Source organism: Boleophthalmus pectinirostris, unplaced genomic scaffold, assembly GCF_026225935.1.
Source record: "Boleophthalmus pectinirostris isolate CB_2022bp ecotype Guang Dong unplaced genomic scaffold, ASM2622593v1 HiC_scaffold_10, whole genome shotgun sequence".
In the NCBI taxonomy this organism is placed as follows: Eukaryota; Metazoa; Chordata; class Actinopteri; order Gobiiformes; family Gobiidae; genus Boleophthalmus; species Boleophthalmus pectinirostris.
In genome coordinates this window covers 19,577,233-19,598,466 of record NW_026570971.1, presented here as the reverse complement: position 1 = coordinate 19,598,466, position 21,234 = coordinate 19,577,233, and the positions used below count along the sequence as shown (strand labels likewise).

At 38.0% G+C, this 21,234-nt stretch overlaps 4 protein-coding genes across 7 annotated transcripts in view; 2 read left to right on the top strand and 2 right to left on the bottom strand.

Annotated features, from left to right (window-relative positions):
• ttc7b (tetratricopeptide repeat domain 7B) overlaps positions 1 to 9,772 on the bottom strand; it is a 21,044-nt gene extending 11,272 nt beyond the window's left edge. Inside the window, exons 1-17 of the mRNA XM_055155109.1 lie at positions 9,584 to 9,772; positions 8,608 to 8,838; positions 8,442 to 8,534; positions 8,024 to 8,187; positions 7,718 to 7,839; positions 7,189 to 7,267; positions 6,920 to 7,095; positions 6,724 to 6,787; positions 2,364 to 2,501; positions 2,094 to 2,282; positions 1,884 to 2,001; positions 1,737 to 1,794; positions 1,584 to 1,656; positions 1,334 to 1,494; positions 1,144 to 1,260; positions 852 to 949; positions 132 to 189 (exon numbers count right to left, since the gene is read on the bottom strand). Of these exons, the coding sequence (XP_055011084.1) occupies positions 132 to 189; positions 852 to 949; positions 1,144 to 1,260; positions 1,334 to 1,494; positions 1,584 to 1,656; positions 1,737 to 1,794; positions 1,884 to 2,001; positions 2,094 to 2,282; positions 2,364 to 2,501; positions 6,724 to 6,787; positions 6,920 to 7,095; positions 7,189 to 7,267; positions 7,718 to 7,839; positions 8,024 to 8,187; positions 8,442 to 8,534; positions 8,608 to 8,838; positions 9,584 to 9,704 (2,060 nt within the window). The 5' untranslated portion in view covers positions 9,705 to 9,772. The remainder of the gene's footprint in view (positions 1 to 131; positions 190 to 851; positions 950 to 1,143; positions 1,261 to 1,333; positions 1,495 to 1,583; positions 1,657 to 1,736; positions 1,795 to 1,883; positions 2,002 to 2,093; positions 2,283 to 2,363; positions 2,502 to 6,723; positions 6,788 to 6,919; positions 7,096 to 7,188; positions 7,268 to 7,717; positions 7,840 to 8,023; positions 8,188 to 8,441; positions 8,535 to 8,607; positions 8,839 to 9,583) is intronic.
• Positions 9,773 to 9,969: 197 nt separating this feature from the next.
• On the top strand, positions 9,970 to 11,833 carry fam177a1 (family with sequence similarity 177 member A1). 2 transcript variants are annotated; one of them, XM_020919754.2, is made up of 5 exons: positions 9,970 to 10,125; positions 10,415 to 10,582; positions 10,662 to 10,728; positions 10,825 to 10,922; positions 10,991 to 11,833. In XM_020919754.2, the coding sequence occupies exons 1-5, from the start codon at positions 10,057 to 10,059 to the stop codon at positions 11,171 to 11,173; spliced, it is 585 nt and encodes a 194-aa protein (XP_020775413.1). In that variant the 5' UTR covers positions 9,970 to 10,056; the 3' UTR covers positions 11,174 to 11,833. The 2 variants fall into 2 exon arrangements, with proteins under 2 accessions (XP_020775413.1, XP_055012224.1); XM_055156249.1 differs by having other exon boundaries at positions 9,996 to 10,129.
• On the bottom strand, positions 11,743 to 14,763 carry ppp2r3c (protein phosphatase 2, regulatory subunit B'', gamma). Its single transcript, XM_020919694.2, has 13 exons — positions 14,418 to 14,763; positions 14,158 to 14,282; positions 13,951 to 14,055; positions 13,755 to 13,867; positions 13,574 to 13,671; positions 13,415 to 13,485; positions 13,204 to 13,336; positions 13,061 to 13,116; positions 12,866 to 12,941; positions 12,658 to 12,794; positions 12,444 to 12,581; positions 12,305 to 12,364; positions 11,743 to 12,222 (listed from the first exon to the last, which is right to left on the bottom strand). Exons 1-13 carry the CDS (start codon positions 14,482 to 14,484, stop codon positions 12,028 to 12,030), a joined length of 1,374 nt encoding a protein of 457 aa, XP_020775353.1. The 5' UTR covers positions 14,485 to 14,763; the 3' UTR covers positions 11,743 to 12,027.
• A 36-nt stretch (positions 14,764 to 14,799) lies between these two features.
• On the top strand, positions 14,800 to 21,228 carry prorp (protein only RNase P catalytic subunit). 3 transcript variants are annotated; one of them, XM_055156223.1, is made up of 10 exons: positions 14,800 to 14,862; positions 15,592 to 15,691; positions 15,987 to 16,221; positions 16,480 to 16,775; positions 16,938 to 16,985; positions 17,085 to 17,217; positions 19,079 to 19,189; positions 19,724 to 19,872; positions 20,113 to 20,311; positions 20,389 to 21,228. In XM_055156223.1, the coding sequence occupies exons 2-10, from the start codon at positions 15,615 to 15,617 to the stop codon at positions 20,518 to 20,520; spliced, it is 1,380 nt and encodes a 459-aa protein (XP_055012198.1). In that variant the 5' UTR covers positions 14,800 to 14,862; positions 15,592 to 15,614; the 3' UTR covers positions 20,521 to 21,228. The 3 variants fall into 3 exon arrangements, with proteins under 3 accessions (XP_055012198.1, XP_055012192.1, XP_020775401.2); XM_055156217.1 differs by having other exon boundaries at positions 14,800 to 15,484; positions 15,553 to 15,691; positions 20,948 to 21,228; XM_020919742.2 differs by having other exon boundaries at positions 14,800 to 15,484; positions 15,553 to 15,691.
• Positions 21,229 to 21,234: the final 6 nt, after the last annotated feature.

The following is a 21,234-nucleotide window of genomic DNA, read 5'->3' as shown; positions in this document are numbered from 1 at the left end:
CCGGGCGGTGAGATAGATGGAGGAAAGGTGGTGGGCATGAGGGGCTGGGGTCTGAGCGGAGAGAGAGGAGGGGGCTGCAGGATAAAGACAGGAGAACAAGGAGAGGGCAGCGGAGAGGACATAGTGGACACAGTGGGGAGGTGGGAGAGATCTGATCTGAACCAGAGTGAGACGAGGAAGAACCAGAAACTAAAACAGAAAATTGTGAAATAAAGAAAAAAAACAATGAATATGGCATGTATAAGTAACACCGGAAAAGACCACATTTGTTAATTCATGGGTTTCAGAGCAATTAACCATTCAAAATGAATATTATATAATTGCCCGTAAGTCTAATGTATTCTGATAGAGACACAGCAACTGATATTGCACTACTGTAACAAAACACATCCAGCTAGGTGCTTGCTAACATTTCAGATATCTCTTTCTCACCTTTTCCATCAGAGGTTTAAATAATGATGAATGGCCAGACTTGAATGGACAATAACAAAACATGTGAGTCTTGTACTGACCATGGTGAATAAACTTCATTAGACATCCAGTCTCCAGTCGCTCTTTGCAATGCTTGGACTGCTTTAATATTTTTTTTTGGTACAACAGAGTTTATTGGGATGTTCTGTGGCTATATTGTTTTAGCTAATGCATCTCTCTATGGATGTTTTGTACATGTTAGCGATTTCACTGGTTTTTACATTCAATTCCAAGCTATAAACAGCGAGGTGAAACCCATGAATGTTTGTACAACATTACTTTTAAATAATAGTTTGTTAATAATGCTTGTAAAATGAGAAGGCAAAAATAAAAGAACATTAAATACAGATCACTTTGTGTGAAAGAGTAAAAAGTTTTACCAGTCTCAGGGTCACTGAAGTCAGGTAGAGTCATGGCATTAAGCTGGCGTCTGTCAGCGATGGCTCTGTCCAATAAGCTGCTTCCACGACCAGAATCACTGCAGGTTCACAAGACTCATCAGGACATGGTCGCTAAGCAGATACCATATGTAACAACACCTTTCCCTAACTACCTACTCTTCTAACATCAGAGGGGTCACAACTAATTTGACTATTCTTCTTATTTATTCTCATAATGAGAGTAATCACTTTGTACAGATCACACATCAACAAATACAAATATGACTTGTACCTGGGATTGGTAAGGTTATAAAAACTCTTCCAAATTTGCAACATGTGTTTACAGGTAAGTAGAGCTTCTTCTGGTCCTCTGCACATCGACTCCAACTTTACTTTAGTGTACAATAAGCTAAAGACAATGATGAGAAATGTTACACTCATTAAAATACACCTTTAAAGAAGAGGGTTAAGTCCATTCTTACTTAAAATTCTCAGGGTATTCTGACAGAGCCATTTCTATAATATTTAATGCGTCGTGATAGTGTTTCTGTGCAGACAGCAGTAGAGCCAGAAGGTGGAGGGAATGGACATCATCACCTTGTAGTTGTAATGCTTGTCGCACATATCCCAGAGCCTCAGGAATCTATGGATAGATATAAAAACAGTTTTAATACAGTTGAATTGAACAATAATTGGTACGAGATTTATTTAAGTTTTTTTTATTTTTTTTACCTGGCGTGACACAGCCAGCTGAAGTGCCAGGTAGAAAGCTGCTAAATGGTCAGTTGGTGATAGACTCTGGGCTCTACACATGGTCAAAAGAGAAAGAACATAACATAAACATAAAAAATATAATAAAATAGTTTGACATAAAGGGGGCCTCACCTCTGGAATGCACCCAAGGCCTTTCTCTGGTATTCCTCTTGCAAACTTCTCAATGATGCTGATATTGAAGAGAAAGACAGTTATTTATAATACAGAAAGATATTTTATGGACATGCCAAATCTTGTTCATGCAATGATTTCCATTACCATCTGTCGCTTTAAGGCTATAAACAAGACCCACGGCCAAGTATCCTTTAGCTCTGAACTCTGCTGCTTTCTCTCCCATTTCAATCACCATCTTTGCAAATGTCTCCCCTTCATCTAACTGAATGGAAAAGATACAACATAATAAAAAACATGTTAAGAAAGTAATGACAAAAACAGGTAACATTACAGACACCATGAGACAATAGATACCCAGTGAAGAGGTCCAATACAGAGTTTGACAGCAAGTAGTGGGAGTGTGGGGTCATCCGGTTTCAAGCGAATGCACTCTTTAAGAACTTTCACTGCTCGGGCAGATTTCCCAGCAGCCATCAGCGACAGGGCGAGCTGGTACCACAAATGAAACTCCTCAAAGGCAAACTTCATGGCTCTCTCCAAACACTAGGGACATTATAGTAGGATATTCTTAGTTCAATTATAGACATAGCTACTTCTGTTGCTGCTAAAAAATGGGTCACTCACCTCAGATAGCATCTCATACTGCCCTCTCCTGCCTAGAGCAATGGTCAAAAGATCATATACAACAGAGGCAGACTGGAGGCTTATGATGCGGTCATTGTTGTGTTCAGGAATCCTACTTAAAACGGCATCACGATTTGCCTACACAAAAACCAAACAGTACATACATCACATATGTGGCCACTTGGCATTGACTTGCAATTTTTTTTTTTTTCAGGCAGGGTCATGTGATAGAAATTTAGATTGTGGAAAGATTTCTCTCAATCTGTCTTGTGTAAATTAATGTGATTTCTACCTGAAACCCAGACCAGTCATTAACATGTGTAAAGGTTCATCAGGCACAACTGTCTCCGCCTTCAGGAAGCCTTTTGTTATCATCAACTGTATGTTCATTTAGCACCAGCCTCTGAAACCAAAGTCACTCTGCATTGATATGTATGCAACTTGAGGGGACATGGGGGAGACAGGGTGAGAGGCTGTTGGGCTTTGGCCGAAATAGACCTAGGCCCTGTCCATATCTGCTGTAACAAGAATAAACCTTGGTCTATATTCCAAAAACTCATCGGGCTTCACAAATGGATTCATTATTTATCTTATCTTCAAGAGATATATATAATTTTTGAGACAACAATTTGGTGTCAAGAACTGTGATCCACGAGTGACCGTCCAGAACACAGTGCAAATGGAATTTTGTCAGCTTTTGTTTTTTCTCGGATGCATGGAGCAAAGAAAGACATGGATGGACATTGGCTTCTCTCCTGGATCATCACCGCTGGATTCGAACAAGATTTGCTTGGTGAGCTTTTGCAAAATAGACTTTATTTCATTTAAGATAATTTAATGGAAACCTTCATCTACAAACACTTGGAAATGTTCAAAGGACAGTGTGCCTCCTATTGGAGTTAAATGGACTTTTTGAAACATGCCAAACTCTAACCCTATTCCTATACATTTTTAAATTAATCTCACAAAAGCTAAAATTCTCATATTTCAATTCCTCAATTGACCCTCTTTCAATATTTTTGGCTCAAAAATCTCATGCTGCAACTACAGTGTCAACAACAAAGACCATCCCCGCTTTTAATTTCCTCACCTTTGGGACATTCTAGACCGCTCTGCCACTGAAACTAAGCTATTGGAAGTTACAAGTGCAAAAACAAAATGGGGAGCAAAACTTGAAGGGAGTATACACCTCCAGAAGGTTCCATTGTAGATTTTTTGAGAAGAAAACATGGAGATAAGAAGTCTTCAGAATTTGGTGCATTCACTTTAAAGAATGTTCTGGCATTGGAAAACAAGTGATGTGACATTGAAGTCGAAGTGAAAGAAAAAGTAAAATTTCTAATAAAAAAATTAGACAACATTGAAAATTACAAGGACTGTGTCAAAATGTGGAAAGATGAAGCTGAGAGCAAAATAAGAAAATATATGTACAAACAACCTCTTCTCTTTAAAGATGCAACTGAAATGTGTGAATTGAAACAGCCCCACTCGCAGAACTCTTTGTCTCAACAGTTAATGTCTGATCCTTCACCAAATAACTTCTCACAACTCAAAGCTCCACCACCCCCATCACAACAGGACTTTTCATCCACTGCTCAGAGACTACACCGCCATGTTGAACAAGCAACGCTCACTATGCCAATGGTTGAAGTCTCTGGTCAACAAAATCCAACATTAGTTTTCCGTCCATGGACTTCTTCTGAAATATCTGCAGCATCTCAACATCTGCCCAATCCCACAACATCAGGTCAGACTTTTGCTAAAGAACTAAACACGTTTTGTCAAGACTTCAAGCCCACTATGAGTGAACTGAGGAGAGTGTTGATCATGAAAATGAAACCTACAGAATGGCATAAAGTAGCTGATCAACTGCAGAACATTGAACTGCGATGCAATCATGTGGATTGGAAACTCTAATGCTTTGTATAGAGAAGCTGTGAACAACATCTACATAGCTATCACCAAAGCCTTTCCTGCCTCCATCGATACTGACAAAATCCAATCCTGCAAACAAAGAGACACTGACGACCCTGAAGCATTTCTCACACGTTTAACAGAAGTGTATAACACCACAGTGGATTTACAAGACCTGATCACTTAGGTGTGACTCATGATGTTTGGGAAACATACCTGTGTAACTACTTCATCAGTGGACTAAAAACAGGCATTTCTTCAGCTGTGAAGAAAACTTGCATTGGCTGGAATGCTGCTCAACTAACTGAACTGAAAAGACATGCCACACATGCATATGAACAGCTACTGAGAAAGAAAGTAATGAAGCAAGAGAGAATGCAGAAAGAACTGCATGGCAGCTGTGACTATGTACAATAAGACCCAAAGACATGAAAGTGAAAATCACCAACTGGATTCAAGATTTCAGAAACAACTAAAGACTCTTCAGCCAACATGTAAGCAGAACAAAGAGAGGAGAAAAGCCAATCAAAAGAACAAGAGAAGATTTTCCAAAGAACCATGCTTTATCTGTTGTCAACTTGGACATTGGAGACGAGAGTGCTCTTTACGCCCTGTGCATTTACACCATCTTCTCCAAGTCAGCTTGTGACCCAAAAGCCAATATGGAACTACAATACGCCAACACCCTCTTCCCTAACCTGTGATGACGCCACCTCGTGCAGTGCTGACTGTGATCCAGTCACAGCCACCACACATGATCCACCTCCAACTTCCTGGGACATTAATGACTTTCATTTGGAAGTAACCTAAAGGCTACTGATGTTTTTGTTTGTTTTTTTCTTTTCTGATTTACTTGCCCTTCTATTTTAATGAACATGGGTTTAGTTTTGCTACAATTTGCTTTACATATTATCTAGAATTTGGACTACTTGAATGTATTCTCCAGAGTAGAATTAAGCACAGTCACTACAGTGAACTACCAAACAGTCACTGGGTGAAATTCCCCTCTAGTAGTAACTAGCTAGTGAACAGTCAAATGGGTGAAAGTCCCTGCTCTTTAGCGAACAGTCACTAGGTGAAACTCCTATCTAGGGTTACTGACTAGAAAAAGGCAAAAGGGTGCAATTCCCTGTGTAGTTGAGTGTAAAGACGGGCTGAGACTTTCTCATGAGGGAGAGTAGATTCAAGGGAGCAGTTAAGAATGGAGATATTATGTATTGTAAATGGAAAATGTTTCTTTCAGAAGTGCAATTTAACCAACATCATCTCTTACAGTAGAAGACAACTAAGTCAACTAAGCCAACACAGATGCCTGCTTAGAACAAAATTGAAACATAAATGTGTCAAAGGGGGGAATATAAGAAAATTTGTTTTAGATCACTTAGAGACTGTTTTCCATTTTTCAACTACAAGACCTGTAACCTGACAACGCCCTTCAGGACAAAGACAACCACAGGGAATGGTCTGAAGCCAGGAAATAACATTCCACCTGGTCCAACCAAAAGCATCTTGTCCTGGGCAGAATCAGACCTGCATCATTTAACCATCCTTCTGCTTTACAACTGTCACTGGAGAAAAACTTCACAAAAGTTCAGCCATCCACAACTTTTCAAAACTCGACTTGTTCCTCTTGTGCTCAACCACAGCCCTGAAGATGGACACATGGGCCAAAGGATGACTCCAGAGACGAGCTGTGGCTCAGAGAGAGGCCAAGCTGCGTGGGGAGACTAAAGCCATGTGTGGTCAAAGGGAGGACAAAGGGACAGAGGACAGGTGATATTACAAATCATACTGGAAATGGACAAACTGAACAAAACAATCCTCCTTAAAAGTGAACTGTTGAATTTTCCTCCAACTAATGGAACTCACTTTAACTCCATGGACTGTTTTAAATCCACAATATCTTTCCACATATTCTGTGTGTGACAATGACTGTTTATGAAGTATGATTAATGAATAATCAAAAGGGAGAATGTGTGATAGAAATTTAGATTGTGGAAAGATTTCTCTCAATCTGTCTTGTGTAAATTAATGTGATTTCTACCTGAAACCCAGACCAGTCATTAACATGTGTAAAGGTTCATCAGGCACAACTGTCTCCGCCTTCAGGAAGCCTTTTGTTATCATCAACTGTATGTTCATTTAGCACCAGCCTCTGAAACCAAAGTCACTCTGCTTTGATATGTATGCAACTTGTATTTCTGAATAAATACTGAGAGCTCAAAGGCTCTGGGAGGGGACATGGGGGAGACAGGGTGAGAGGCTGTTGGGCTTTGGCCGAAACAGGCCTAGGCCCTGTCCATATCTGCTGTAACAAGAATAAACCTTGGTCTATATTCCAAAAACTCATCGGGCTTCGCAAATGGATTCATTATTTATCTTCAAGAGATATATATAATTTTTGACACAACAGTCATATTAAGTATATTCATGTATGGCTGCTTACCATTGACTCACTAATGAGAAGCAGCAGCAATGCTTCTTCTGTATTTTCCTGAGGGCAGAACAGACTGAGGAGAGAGAGTCAAATATAATCAGTAAAAAAATTGAAGAAAAATATACTACTGCCACTGCCAATTTTTGTGGCATTTTGGCATATTTTTCTCCACTTTCCAAGTTTAGCCGAATGCATTATCGCTTACTTCTCTCCAGAGTACACTCGAGGGCGTCGGCTCAGAGTGTAGTTCTTGCTGTGAACGTGTCCATGCCGAGTGGGATCGTCCAATGGGGACACTGTGGGCGGGTCTTCCAGGGGAGACCAGTAACTCTGCTCACACATCCCCCTAAGCAAGATCTCTGCAAGCTGTCTCGCTATGGTCTACATGCAAAAAAAACCCCAAAACAAACAAAACAAGTAGGGTTACAGTTAGCTGGTATAAACTCATTGCATTAAAAGTGCACATAAAACTACCATGCGCAGGTTCTGAGTGGTTCTTGTCTCAACAGCCCGAAGAATCTCACGAAATCGGCCAACACCTCGAGTCAAGTTACTGTACAAAAAATATTAAAAAATAATTGATAAAAAAGATAGTCTGTGATAGATTTTTATTCTGGGAGAAAATTACTGTCAAAATATTAAGCACCCTCAAGCTGTTTGATGTCTGCATATTGGATATTTACTGCACTTACATTTGGGTACTTTATATTAGTATAATAGTGGTGATTATTTACACATTTATTGTACTAATTTAAGTTAAAATACAAAAATAATGACTAATTCACCATCTGGCAGAATGTTCTAACCACCTCTGTCGTAGCAATAGGCAACAACACCGTCTTCACACCTTTTTCCTTTATCTGCCTGTCAGCAGCTTTGTAACTTTGTGTGAACAAAGTGTGAAGTGGAAAATGTTTTTGGCACTGCTTCTTGATAACAATCTTTGTGTGCAAGTGTATATGTATATTACTACACTCTTATTGTACTCTAATATTTCACTCACCCATTTTTGAAGTGAATAACATGAGCTCTTTGCAGGCCAGTCTCCAGAAAATAACCTAGCTCTTGTTCTTGTGTAGCTGGACCTGGTTTAGGGCTGCGGTTCTGCATCCCTGCTGACAAAGCCTGAAAAAAAGAAAATTAATATGAAGAAAAGTAACGCAGTTTATGGAAAAAAATAAATAAAAATTCACCAGTTGGCACTACTTTGTTAGGCAGACTGTAGGCTATTTGTAATACCCACCCACAGATTGCATAGTTTGTTTTAACCAACAAGAGAACTAACTGTTCACTAAGATTAAAAGCACACCTTCTCAGCCTCTTGCAGGTAGAGAAGAGCAATATCTCCTGATTTTTCATAGCATGTGATGATTTCCTGGTCCCTGTCTGTTGTGCCCCTGTTAGATGATGGAGAGCCAGTGTTCCTGTTAGCCAGAGATGGAGAGGAGGCAGGCACCTTTTCAAGACAAAGGCCTGAAAAGAATAACACAAGATAGCAAATGCAGATAATTAATTATGTAGGTTGTTAAATCATCAAACTAAAAGTACGTTAGTCTGTTCTCTACTATAAATAGCACAGTGCTACCACCATGTGGAAGCAAAGCTAAACTACATAGCCAGATTAACCCAAGCAACGTTTTGTAGTTTAAGATAAATATATTTCTGCAATCACTGATTACTCCAAGTATAACATAAAAATATTTCAATCATTGTGTCTTGTTGTTTACCTTTAGTCGCATAAGCCTCTGCAATCATAGAAAGCCTATAGACTGGAGCCCCTCCCAGCTGCAGCTCATCCAGATTCACCTTGTTGTAGTGACCTATTTATTTGGAAAATATTAATTAGCCTTCAGACAACAAAGTGGACCAGTCAGTAATGGGCACAAAACCTACCTAAGGCATCGTTGTAGTCCCCTTCCACATAACAGAGCTTTGCCATCAGCAGACTGGCCTCCTGCAAGTAGTCAGGCTTTAGGTTCCCTCGGTCCAACGCTGCTGTGAGGTGTTTTCTGACCTCCACCAGTTTGGGCCGTGGACCTCTTGGACTAGCCCCTTGTTTAATGGGATTCTCTTTAAGATAAGTCTGCAGTTTACATTCCCCCAACAGCAATTCTCCAAGATCATCTGTGTGACAAAAGCAAGCACTTGTGATTAAACTTAATATTACAACTACAATTATAAAAACAATCTCTATGACAATGTAATTCCATGTACTTCAATGTTCAGTATAACTTAAACTAGCAAGTAAGACTACATTTGTCATTATGTAACAATGCAATGCCCTCAGTAAAATTCATTTAGTTTGTTCACAACCATCTAAGAGAACCACATACCAACCAGCATTATGAACAATCATGGCAATCCTCTGAGGTCATGGGCTGACTGAAATGACCAGTAATCCGGTTATAACCGTTTCAGTAGATGACCAACAAAAATATGTAAAACTTTTCACATTCCATATAAACCCTTCAAAATCATGCAGGTCCATTAATCCAGTCATTCACATTATTGCACCCTTAGTTATTACCCTTCCTATTTTAAGATCCCAGAGCTAACATACAGACATCTATTCAAGCTGAATATTTATAGATAAGCATGATTCTTTGAATGAGGGCAATTCAATGTACACCGGATGACATTGCATCTTTAACCTTCCCATGTTCAGTGATGAGGGCATCAGAGACACAGTGGACTTCTTACTCTCATAAATCCAACTCAGAAAAGAGTTAACTATAGAAGTCAAGCGCATGGAAAATGTAAATTGAGTATTGGAAATCGCCAGTGTGGGCTGTGCTGTCAGGAAGAGTCGAGGACTCACAGAGGAGAAGGCCTTTGGCGCTAAATGAACACAGACTAGTGTCTTTCTTACCGTTTGAGATGAGTTTGGCTGAAAGCTGCCGCACCAGCTCCGGGATTTTGTCCCATTGCGCCTCAGATCGACACCGCTCAATTTCGGTCTCCAGTCGTGAGCCAGACTTCTTCGCTGTCATTTTGGGCCGACTCAGCTGGACCAAAACAGCCGGAGAGCTTCCACTGCCCAAGCGATCTGGACTGTGAACTAGGAAGATCCGGATTAAACTTCAAATTAAGAAAAACTTTACCAAAATGCTAGAGTTTACAACAAACCTACCCAAGAAAGGCTAAAGTTTTGTTTTGGATGGACTTATTTGCACTACAAGTATTTAGAGTGAGTGTTTCTTCTTGTCGTTGGTCTGCAAAAAACAATTACAATCCAAACTCAAATCTTTTGTTTTGAAAGTACAAAAATACGCTATGAAATCTTAACGGAAGTCATATAAGTCCAAACACAGCTCTGTTCTCGCTGTGCTGAGGCTAATCGACATGGCACAATTGTCTCTGTATTTAACAAATATAAACATTTCTTTGGGTCAAACGATGGAAAACGAAAAGGTAAGTAAGTAATTCATTTGTGGGTAAAATGATTCCTCCTTAAGAAGTATTATAGTTAATCAACAGTTAACTTCCTTAGCAAGATAGCTAACTAAGTCTACTTAAATAGCCCCCGAATTAAATCCCCCAAAATCAGGCTGAAAAGGACGGAACGACTATATTATGTATTATCCATTAAATATGACCAATGATATACAGCTAAACTTTAATAATAACTTACATTGTTCCAAAGCAAGCTAGGAAAATTTTCAGACAGTGTGGTAGCAATAAAAGTAAATGTTTCTTTCAGGGTGTGGATGGGTCAACTAGTTTGGAAATGCAAGACATGAGCCAAAAGAAAGTAAAGGTTCCTCGTAGGACTATCTACTTTGCCAGTGGAGAAACCATGGAGGAATATAGCACTGATGAGGAAGAGGATGTAGAACCTGCCCAGAAAGATGTCCTGCCAGTAGACACAGTGGGGCAAATATTATTGTCTATCTTTTACAGGATGCTTTATTGTTTATTGGTCCTCATACTGTGTTTGTATGCTATAGTCAAAAATGACCTGGGGTCCTTATGTCTGGTTTCAAATGTGGAGAATGGCAACTTCAACAGTCTCAGGTAAATATTAAGGATTTCCAACAGTTTCTGTGCTCAATGCTGCTCAGAAAATGAATAGATAAATACTGCTAGTAACATCTTGTCCCTCTTGTTCAGTATGTGATTACATGGGTGAGAAAATGGCCTCTCTTTTTGGCATCACTACTCCTAAATATCAATATGCTATTGATGAATACTACCGTATAAAGAAAGAGGTAAGTCCACAACAATTTCTTCAGATAGACATAAGACATATTCACAACAATGGCTTATGTGTGTGTAGGAAGAGGAGGAAGAGGAGGAGAATCGTCTTGCGGAGGAAGCAGAGCGACAGTTTCAACAGAGCAAACAGCCAAGTGATTCTACCACCATGCAACAACCAGAGTCATCATTTGTAAACATTAACTTTGACATTGAACATGATTCATGCCCTGAAAGTCAAGACATAAATGGCACAGATGGTTAGATTAGAACCTCTAATATTTATGGGGTAAACACACTTTGATTTTTAATCATACTATTTTTTTAAATGTTCTTTCTACATTTTCTTGTTTGTAGAACTCAGTGTAGGATATTTTATTTTTGTTGGCCAATCACTACATCTTTTTAAAAATTTCACTGTAAAACGTAGGTGCATCTAGACCTCTTGCATTTACTAACTGCCAATTTACAAGAAATGTACATGTACAAGTTACTGAATGTTAATAGTTTCATTAATCCTTAAAGTGTCCTTGCTGAATGTACAGTTGTCATAAAACTCTAATTAGATTATGTTCAAATAGATTTTTCATGGTAACAAGCTTTAGTTCAGTGGAAGTAAAGCACAAATGTTTAATAATAGCCATGTGATTTGCCAAAAATATATACATTTCTACTACTCCTCTTTATATGAAAGATGTGATTACATAAGTACTCCTGAACTAATTCTGAATAACTTAATTTAATAATAGAATATAAAGGGAATAGAGTAGGGTATTTCTACTAGTTTATGAAATATTCCATTGTGAAGGATTTTTTTAACAAATGACCGAGAAGTATGGAAGCAAATGTTTTATTTAACTATTTTACATTGATCTGTACATAGTAAATATTTATTTTGTGTCTTAATAAAAAAAAAAAAAATAAATTGTTTGCTTTCATTTTTTTCTGTTGCTTAAACTTACAAAAAGGTATCTAATATTTGAAATGCAAACATGTAAAAGAACAAAGAGAAAGTAAGCAGTAGGAATGGCCCATTAAGACTTGTAGAAAATAAGCTTAATATTTCTGTAGAAAGGAGAAGTCCAACAGACCTTTTACAAATCTGTATGACACATTACTTCAAGTGTCATCGAGGTCACTTGTGTTGCTACTATTGTTGTCATTGGCAACTAGCACTTCTCTGTTTTCATATGTCCAAAAGCCGTTAAGGTCTATCAGGATACTAACAACAGTATCACCCTGACAACAGTTCACCAAGTCCTGCAAGGTGATTTTATATGGATCCTTGGGCTTCACCATGTCGTAGATCTCATCCTAAAAAAGGGAAAAATCTCAGTCAGTATTTAGTTCTAAACTTTACCTTAAAAAGCCATGGGATACTGTGTGGAAAATGGACCTTGACATCTTGAAAAGTCACGGGCTCTTGACCATGAACTTTCATCTGCTCTTGTATGGCCTAAAAATAACACACAATACAAAAATTTATCATACAAGTCATACAACCAGGCATAAAGGAATTTGCAACTGGCCAATACCCTAAAGAAATAGTTGAGTGAGAAGACATTGAGATATCCTTGGTTCTCCATGTCTAAAAGTTTAAAGATGTATTGTAATGCAGCTGGTTCTTTTCGGTTTTCCAGGGCCAAAACAAAGTCTAAATATGTCTTATAGTCCTACAACATAGAATAGAGTATACAATTAGTTTTGAGTTTATTTTTTAAGAAAAAAAATCATAGGCTTAAATTATACCATTTCTCCATCATATGTGAGGCACTCCTGAAACACCCGGTCAAGGAAGACTGACGTCAAAGTGGCTGTTCCATAACGAGACAGCTCTTCCTTGCTTAACATACCATTGTGGTCTTTGTCCAGATTAAGATACTGGCCTAAAAAGATGTTTCAAATCATTCAGTATTTGTCTACACACTGACAAACATTGTAGAGTGAACTTATTTACCGTAGACCCTTAGGGCAGACGGAGCTGAAAACCAGTTTGACTCCTGACTCTCTTTTGACAGTTCTTCATCTCTCAACTGTGCATACAGACAGAAGCAAACAAAGGTGACTGGTTAAAGGTAGGTCCTATGGTGGAAGTAGACATAGAGACATGTGTTTATATCTACAGTTATAACAATAAATATATTGATAATACCTCTAACAAGTCATCCAAAAAACTACATGCCAAGATGTCCTGGATTTTTATCTTCCCTGGATGAAACAAACAAAATAAAAACCAAACTAAAGTTGTATTAAGAAGTTATCGATTGCTTTGTTTGCTCTGGCCGACTCGTTTACCTGTTCGCAGAGGGTCAAGGAAGAAAAAAAACTTGCGGACAGCAGTGCAGACATAGAAAGAGTAAAATGACTTTTCCAATCCATCGAGCTGAGGCAGAGTTGGGATCAATTCCAAGATGTAGTTCTCAAGATCCTGAAAGTGGTTGATTGGATATTTAATTAGAAAATTAATGCAGGGTGTTTTTTTTATGTAATATATGTAATAACTCACAGATTCTCTGAGGTAACCCTGTCCTGCCACATCATATAGGCTTAAACCTATCCTGGTCTGATGTAACCACACTAAAATGTATGAAGAAGGAAAACAATCATAATATATTTTGTATTTAGTGAACCATTGTTTGTTTAAGAAAAAAGAAGAGCATCAAACCTTTCCTCATGACATAGTTAAAGAACTGCATGATGGAGATTCTCCCATAAGGGTCATTGTGAAGCAGCTTAGCATAAACTCGAGCAGTGAAAAATTTTCTAAACATTAAGAGAGAGTACAGTTTATTTAAGCATGAAAGTTACATTATGCAGTAAACATCTGCTGCAGCAGGTTTACTCACTTGCACTTTGGCCCAGCTTTCTCACCCACTTGTAAGTAGGCTTCATAACTAATCATGGCCTCTTCTCCTGTTATTGGAGGAACCTGATGCTTATCAAGAAGAAACCAAAGATTCTGCAAAAAACAAACAAACAAAAAAAGTCTCAGAGATGACACATCAACATCAGACTATTTAGTTGTTAGTTACTGCCATGTACCTGAAGTTCTTCATTATCCAGCAGTTCTCGACTCTTCCTTTGCAGAAACACAGCCCTCGATTCCTCTCTCAACTTTTGCAGAAGTATCTCATCTTCTGCTGGAAGCTGTAATGGCAGAGTTGTAATTAAGCATTTTCAGAGGGTAAGTAATTGGTAATCAATCCTCGAGTGTGTATTTATTACGTAGTATCAGTAAAGTGTAATTACTCTATAGTAAAACCGTGGGATGTTATTGTAGGACGTGTCTTTGTCGCCTCCTCCCTTCCACTCTGTGTAATACTTTGTGAAGAGCTCAGTTTCTTCTGCTTTCTTTTCCTCCTCGCTTCTTTCATCTATCAACGAAACATGCCAGATAACATTTACATATAAAGCATATAGACATATCCAGTCTAAACAGTTGAGTCACTTTGTTGCAATGGTTAGTTATTGTAGGTGGCAATTTAGCATAATAATTTGTTTTCTCTCACCCTTGGGAGTGTTTTCCAGCCTCCTTTTTAATACCTCAGACCAGTGATCGCTTTTTTCGTCTTCCATAGTTTTTAAAGTGTTGAAATGCGTACAATATGTGTTAAATACTAGCAAAAAATCGCTATTTTGTAATGGTCAGCTATGCTACGGAAAATGAGAACAACTGAAAACGGAACCAGAACTTCGTTATCACTCGGTCCTTCAGCGTAAAAGAGCCCTGAGCCGAAGTGACAGTGAAAGTAAAAAATGTTTCAAGATAACGGTAATTTACTGATAAAAAGAATTTTCTAGTCAAAAGATATTCAAGTTGACTAGTTTAACTCAGATTTTGTTTACATCCGTGAACGAGTGCAACTCATGCTGCAACTTGATGCAATTGTCAAATGTTGATGACGTCAAATATGCGACTCAACCCATGTCTCCAATGTTTCACTTCAGTAAAATGTAAGGACTTTTTATTTTCAAATAGATTTAAATGTTATTAGAAAGGTGTTTAATTATGATGAGTATAGTGTACAAAATCACGAGATGCATTAATGTTAACGTGGCTTCTTTCCTGATCCAGTGATATTATATTTGATGGTTTGGTAGTCTATTAAATTATTCTATTTCTTGTTTAAGCTGTCAATACATTATTTTATCAAGTAGAAGTTTGTTGGTGCCATGAGGTCAAGCATCATATGCAAACTCAAAACCTGTTCAATGCATTTTAACCCTGTCTTGTACCATGGGACTGTTGTCAATAGGGAAACTTACTTGATTTCAAAACTGTACTACAATGCACGCTGTTTAAGCTCTAAAAATACATTTCAAAAGACCAACGCGGTAGACAAAACCCAAAACAAGGATTCAGAGAACCAAAGAGGTTATAGAGACAGATATGGAAAAGAGAATGGCCAGAAGGAAAGAAACTGGATAGACACGTCTCTGCAACGATCCTCTACCAAATCTGTGTTTGCTGCTGGGACTGCAAAGAAAACAGCAGAAATACTGAGGAAGAAAGCAGCTCTGGTCTCTGGGATGCGGCCAGCCACTCTGGATGACCCCAAACCGAAAACAATAGCAGGTTTGGGGAAAGAAAATTAAACAGTGCAAAAATTATTCACAATACTAATTATGTTTTGTTTTTGACAGAGAGGGACAAGCTTCCTGATCGACCCCTGTCTGTTGCAGAGTGGAGAAAATTGAAGGAGTCTATGATTAATGTCCAGCGTTTTGAAATCTACACAATGAATGGACTGTTCAACACTGGAGCAGATTTGGATATTGCCAAGTAAGAAAATTATTTACATGTATTCAGTTTTATTTCATCATGCCTTTTATATATGACCCAACTTAACTTTTTAATAAAATGCATTGTAATGTCAGCTAGGGTTAACAACACATCACTTAGCAGAAACTGAGAGTTCAATAATTATTAATTTAATTTAAAAAAATCCAGATTTCTTTGTAAGAAAAAATATGATCATGTTTTGTACAATTCATGTGGGATCAATGAAAAAGTGGGAAATTCTCCAAATAAATTTGACAAGGGCACTTTAATGTTACTGTATGGTTTTCTCACACAGATCATTGCTGACTTTTGTTGTCACTGAAACGGGAACCCTGTCCTATGAGTTGCTGCTAAGATATCTGACGCTTTGTGTGATGGGCGGCCATGACAGTGAAGTGTTTGACGTCTATGACATCATGCGAACATCTTTCCCTTCCCTGGAAACAGGAGCCTCCAGCCTCTTTATAAAGTCCTTCTGCCGCACAGAGAGGTGGAGGAAGGCTCTTGTCATTCTGCAAGAACTCAAAAAGGTACAATCAATCAATTATATGTATACAAGAAAGTAAGAAAAGAAAAAAACAAGTAAGAAAATATTCTGATTACAAAGTTTAGATTACAAAAAAAAAGAGATAAGAACTAAAAAAAAATAATAATCTGAACAGATAAATATTTATACAGGTCAAATATCTTCATACAATGTGTGAATTCAAGGATATTCTTGAAGATTAAAATTTGATTATATGATATTCCTTGTCTCTTACATCTAGCTTTGTTTCTATTTTTAACAGGTAGTCACCCCATCACCACGTAACTATGGTGACATAATATCAGCTGCAGTTCAGCACAGTGATTTTACTACAACCTGGATGCTTTATGATGAGTTAATAGAAAAAGGACTGAGCCCACATGCTGAGACCTGGGAAGTGCTTTTCAGTGGAGCAAATGGGACTAATGCAAAGGAAGAGGAGGAAAAGATCAGGCCTCCACTAAAGCAGCGGCTTCTGGGTATTCTGCACCACATGCGGGAAAACCAGATCTATCCACCAAAAAACTTGGCAAAAAGCATCAAGACCTGGTTTGAAAGGTAAATCAAGAGTACACTTTTGCTGTATAACAAATGATGTACACTGTTGTGCCTATGGTTGAAAGCATGTGGCCAGTCTAATGGCAGGTGTATCCTGTAATACTATCTCCTACAATTTGCAACAAGCAATGACATTTGCCTTTAAATATATTCTATTTTTAGTCTTGAGGACCAAAAATGGGAAGGAAGGTGGACCACTACCTCCCCAAAGTAACTATTCTTGTATATTTATACTAATACTATTAAGATGGAGTTTAATGTAAACAATAATGTGATTGTAGACAATGGACATGATGTCTGTGTGTTTAGGGGCATGTGCCACTGTTGTGGGACTGAGCTGGAGTCCATTCAGCTGACTGAGGAGGAATACAAACAGCTCAAAGATAAAGTGATGGTCAATGTCATCCAGGGACAAGATGTTTTTAACAAGACTACCCCTCAGGTTGGTTTATGGATTATATTTAATCAGCCTTTTAAAACGTATTAAACCATTAGAGGTTTGGTATGCCAAACAAACAGCTGCTGGAACTGTGGAGAAAAATCTCCCCTTTGATCAACTTAAGCAACTGGTTCGATATTCGGTTCGATCATTTGGCAACATTTGCAACAGTTCTTTGTAGTAACAATACAAAGGTATTTAGGCATTTAAATATAAAATTATGCACATCCAGAACAAAATCTATAGTGCTGTATAGGTTGAACAATGCATGCAAAAATCAATAACATTTCATAGTTTTATGGTTTATAAAAATAATGGCAACAACAACGTATTAACCGTAAACTTAATTTAAACTAAACCTAAACTTATAACCAACAAGACAGTTTGGTCTCTTTCTTATTCTCTGTTCATATTCAAGGAACATACAGGCATAGAAGCTGCCATACATTATCTCAATATTGCTGACATGCAAGAACCTGTAACAAGTAAGACTGCATAAAAAGACACACTGAAGAAAGGTTAGTTTAGTTTAAAACTTTGTGTAGATTAGCTATGATACAACACCCTTTTATTATGCCAGAATACAACTTCATTCATATGTTACTCTATAGTATGTGTATTATGCTGCTTGTAGTACGTAATTCAGGTCAGCAGAATTTACCACGGGCTGGTTTTCAAAATGCTGTCATTCTTTGCGTGTAACTGTGCATAAATGGCACCATCATCTTATGTATGCATGTGTAGCCCAGTGTGTGTGTTTTAAGCAGTCATATTATCCACCGCCGCACAATGAACGGGTTTCACGTATCAGCTCTGGAAAGTCCCTGGATAATTATACTGGATTTTCTCTTGGTCTGTTTCAGCTCTCCTTTTTCTTTCCCTCCTCTCAGTTCACTACTTTATACAGTGTCCATAAGATTCAGATTGTATTAAAACATTGCCATTGTATATCTCTAAACTTCCCCAGGCTTATTATATACAATCAACTGCATTATATTACGCAAAATTTACTCTTGCGATCTTTAAGCCATGTTATTGTTGATGTTATTAAAAGGAGTTGTGTTTTCTTTCATTCACACATGAGTAATCCTGGTTTACTAGTCTCCAAAGCTCAAAATGCTCTGTTCCACCTTGTGATGTCATGTAGTGGTAGTTTTCAAGTTAACGGTTACCTTTTATTCAGTGTTTTCAGTTTGGGTATATTTTTGACAAGGAAACATTATAGCATAGATCAGAAAATAGTGTAATATGGGCTCTTTAGGCTGACAATATGTCCACCGTCTTGCAGGAAGATTGCAAACTTTATTCTTTAACATTCTTATTCCTCTGCTATATTACATGTTAATTTGCATGTTAGTCTGCTGTTTCAAGGCCAGGGGAATTCACACAAGCCTATTTCCATACCACTGCTATCTAAAAGTGAAAGTCTCGACAATTCCTCCGTACCAGACATCTATTATAAGATCCAAAATATGTCGCCTATTATGGTAGAAAGCTGGTCAACTCTTATTTACTGTTTCTTGTATTGAGCTTTGTAAATAACTTCTTCTGTACACTACAAAGGAAGTTGTAACCAAATAGTTGTGTGTTTTACCATCAGCTGGAGGCCTTCAACTTCAAATAATGCCCACAGAAATACTTTTAACTCACTGGAGCTGGCCAGGTAGATTTACTCTCAAAAGGCTTTGATCGGTCACAGCAGGACCGAGGAAAGCAGATAGCCCCCAGTTCTCAGTCAAAATAGGAAACAATCATGTGGTATTTTTGGTGATCTTTGCTCTAGTATACATTACTGTCTGCATACCTTTTTTGCTTTTACTTGTGCTTGATTTGTACTTGATTTTTAATGTGTGTGTCCCCTCAGGAGCTGGAGAGGTTTAAAGCATTTGTGAAAAGAAAGCCTGCTTTTGATGTGGTTGTTGATGGACTAAATGTCGCCAATATCAATAAAGATAAAAGCAAGCTCTCAGAAACGGTAAGACCGGTGAATAAGTAAAAGAAGTTAGCAATTTTCACTGTGCTGCGGTGATTTTGAGACCTTGGCCTCAATCCAACTCAGGGGCTTTTTCTATACTTTGTACTATGACTAAACCAGCTCAAATTGTGCATGTGGGTGTGACAGTCACCTTTAAAACTGGCCACTGTCTTTATTTAACATTTGGCCTACTCGTCTGCCTGCCCACATTTGTCTGTCTAACAGGAAGTGTGCATCTTAAAACCTCAATCTTTCAGCTTTTAAAAGAGTGAAAATCCAAAACTGAGTCACATTTTTACACAATATCAATATATGTTTTCTCTTTTTTTTTATTATTAAAAGAATGTTCTATCATCCATGTGGTTTTACTGATTTGCTGTTGACCTCTTGATTAAAAAGATGCCCTATATCCTTCACTAATCAACATGATAATTTCAAAATCTCAGTTAAAATGTAACTAATATCATGTCACCACAATATGTTCACCATTATTTGCCTATTAAATATTTACATGTATACTTTGTCATGTTTCAGTTGTTGGCAGTGGTGTCTGAGCTTGTGCTTCAGGGTCAGACAGTGCTAGTTTTGGGGAGAAAACACATGCTGCGTCCAACCAGATCCTGGGACAGAAACAACATGAATTCTCTCCAGCAGAAAGCCCACTGTTTCTTCACTGAGAACATGTGAGTACACCAGACACAATAATTATGATTAGACTTGTTGGAAAGCACCCACTCACAGCAGCTGAGCAGGAGCTGTTTGTAGAAAATACTGAAATCTTTTTATGTAATCAATAAATGATAAAATTGACCCAGTACTATGGGGAACATCGAATGACCATTTTGATTAAGTTACAAAACATAGTAGCAACACATAACCATGTTTTTCACTGAATAGTCTTCTAAGTAACACTTTTCTCACAGCTCTGAGGATGATCCTTTCCTGTTATACGCTGCTTTGCATTCTGGGAATCACTGTCGCTTTGTGAGCAGAGATCTAATGAGAGATCACAAGGCCTGTCTGCCAGATGGAGCCACCAAGCGCCTCTTCTTTAAGTGGCAGAGGGGACATCAGCTGGTGGTTGACGGTTACATAGCACCAGGAAGGAAAGTCTGTTTTCAGGTAAGCTGAAAAAGCACAAGAATGACAGGAAAGGAAAGAGGAAGTTTAAGCAAAAAGACATTTCGGTTTTATTTCAGGGCATTCCCAGCTATGACACTATTATCCAGACGTCAGGAGGTTCATGGCATATTCCCTATGATGACTCAGACGACAGATGCACCTATGAAGTGCCACAGAAGTGGTTGTGCCTTACAAGTCAACAACACTGAAACTGATTTTCCCCATACCATACAGTACATAACAAATGTATAAAATTAAAACTATGTTGATAAAAGCAAATGTGTTTCTCCAGTGTAGGATCTTTAAATGGTGTAGTATTATTGACATTTTCAGTTTAGTAAGAACAGAATATTGTTACTTGAAAAGTACAATTTAAAGAATTTGGTTCAAATATTATGTAAGTGGTGCACTAAAATTAAATACAAATGTTGCTCAAGCTTGTTACAGTTACAAATCCTTAGACATTATCAAGTCTATGTATCAAAATTATTGACCAAAGCCTGAATAATGAGAGGGATTTAATTGTATGAATCACATAATTTACTGGAATTCAAAAGTAAATTTCAAATCTCAAATTGAACAGAACCAAAAAGTTTTCATTTCAGTTCATTTTTATCCAACTCCCTTCCTTCCCAGTACTGTCACATCCTGTTGTTGGGGACTGTCGCATGAATACTGAGGACAGCTGAGTGTTCTGTTCCTGGGAATTTCCTGCCACTTCCTCAATGACCCCACCCTCTGAAAAACTTCCTGCATTGAATAAGAGCCTCAATCCGACACCCATTTCCCAAACACCTTAATGCTCAAAGTACACACACACAGCAGGAGCAACTATCCTTGATTCGTATCTTTTCCGATTTCTATGAAGTTGTTAAGGTTGCCAAGTTTGAAAATAAAAGCAATTCTGAGTAATAATATTTGTC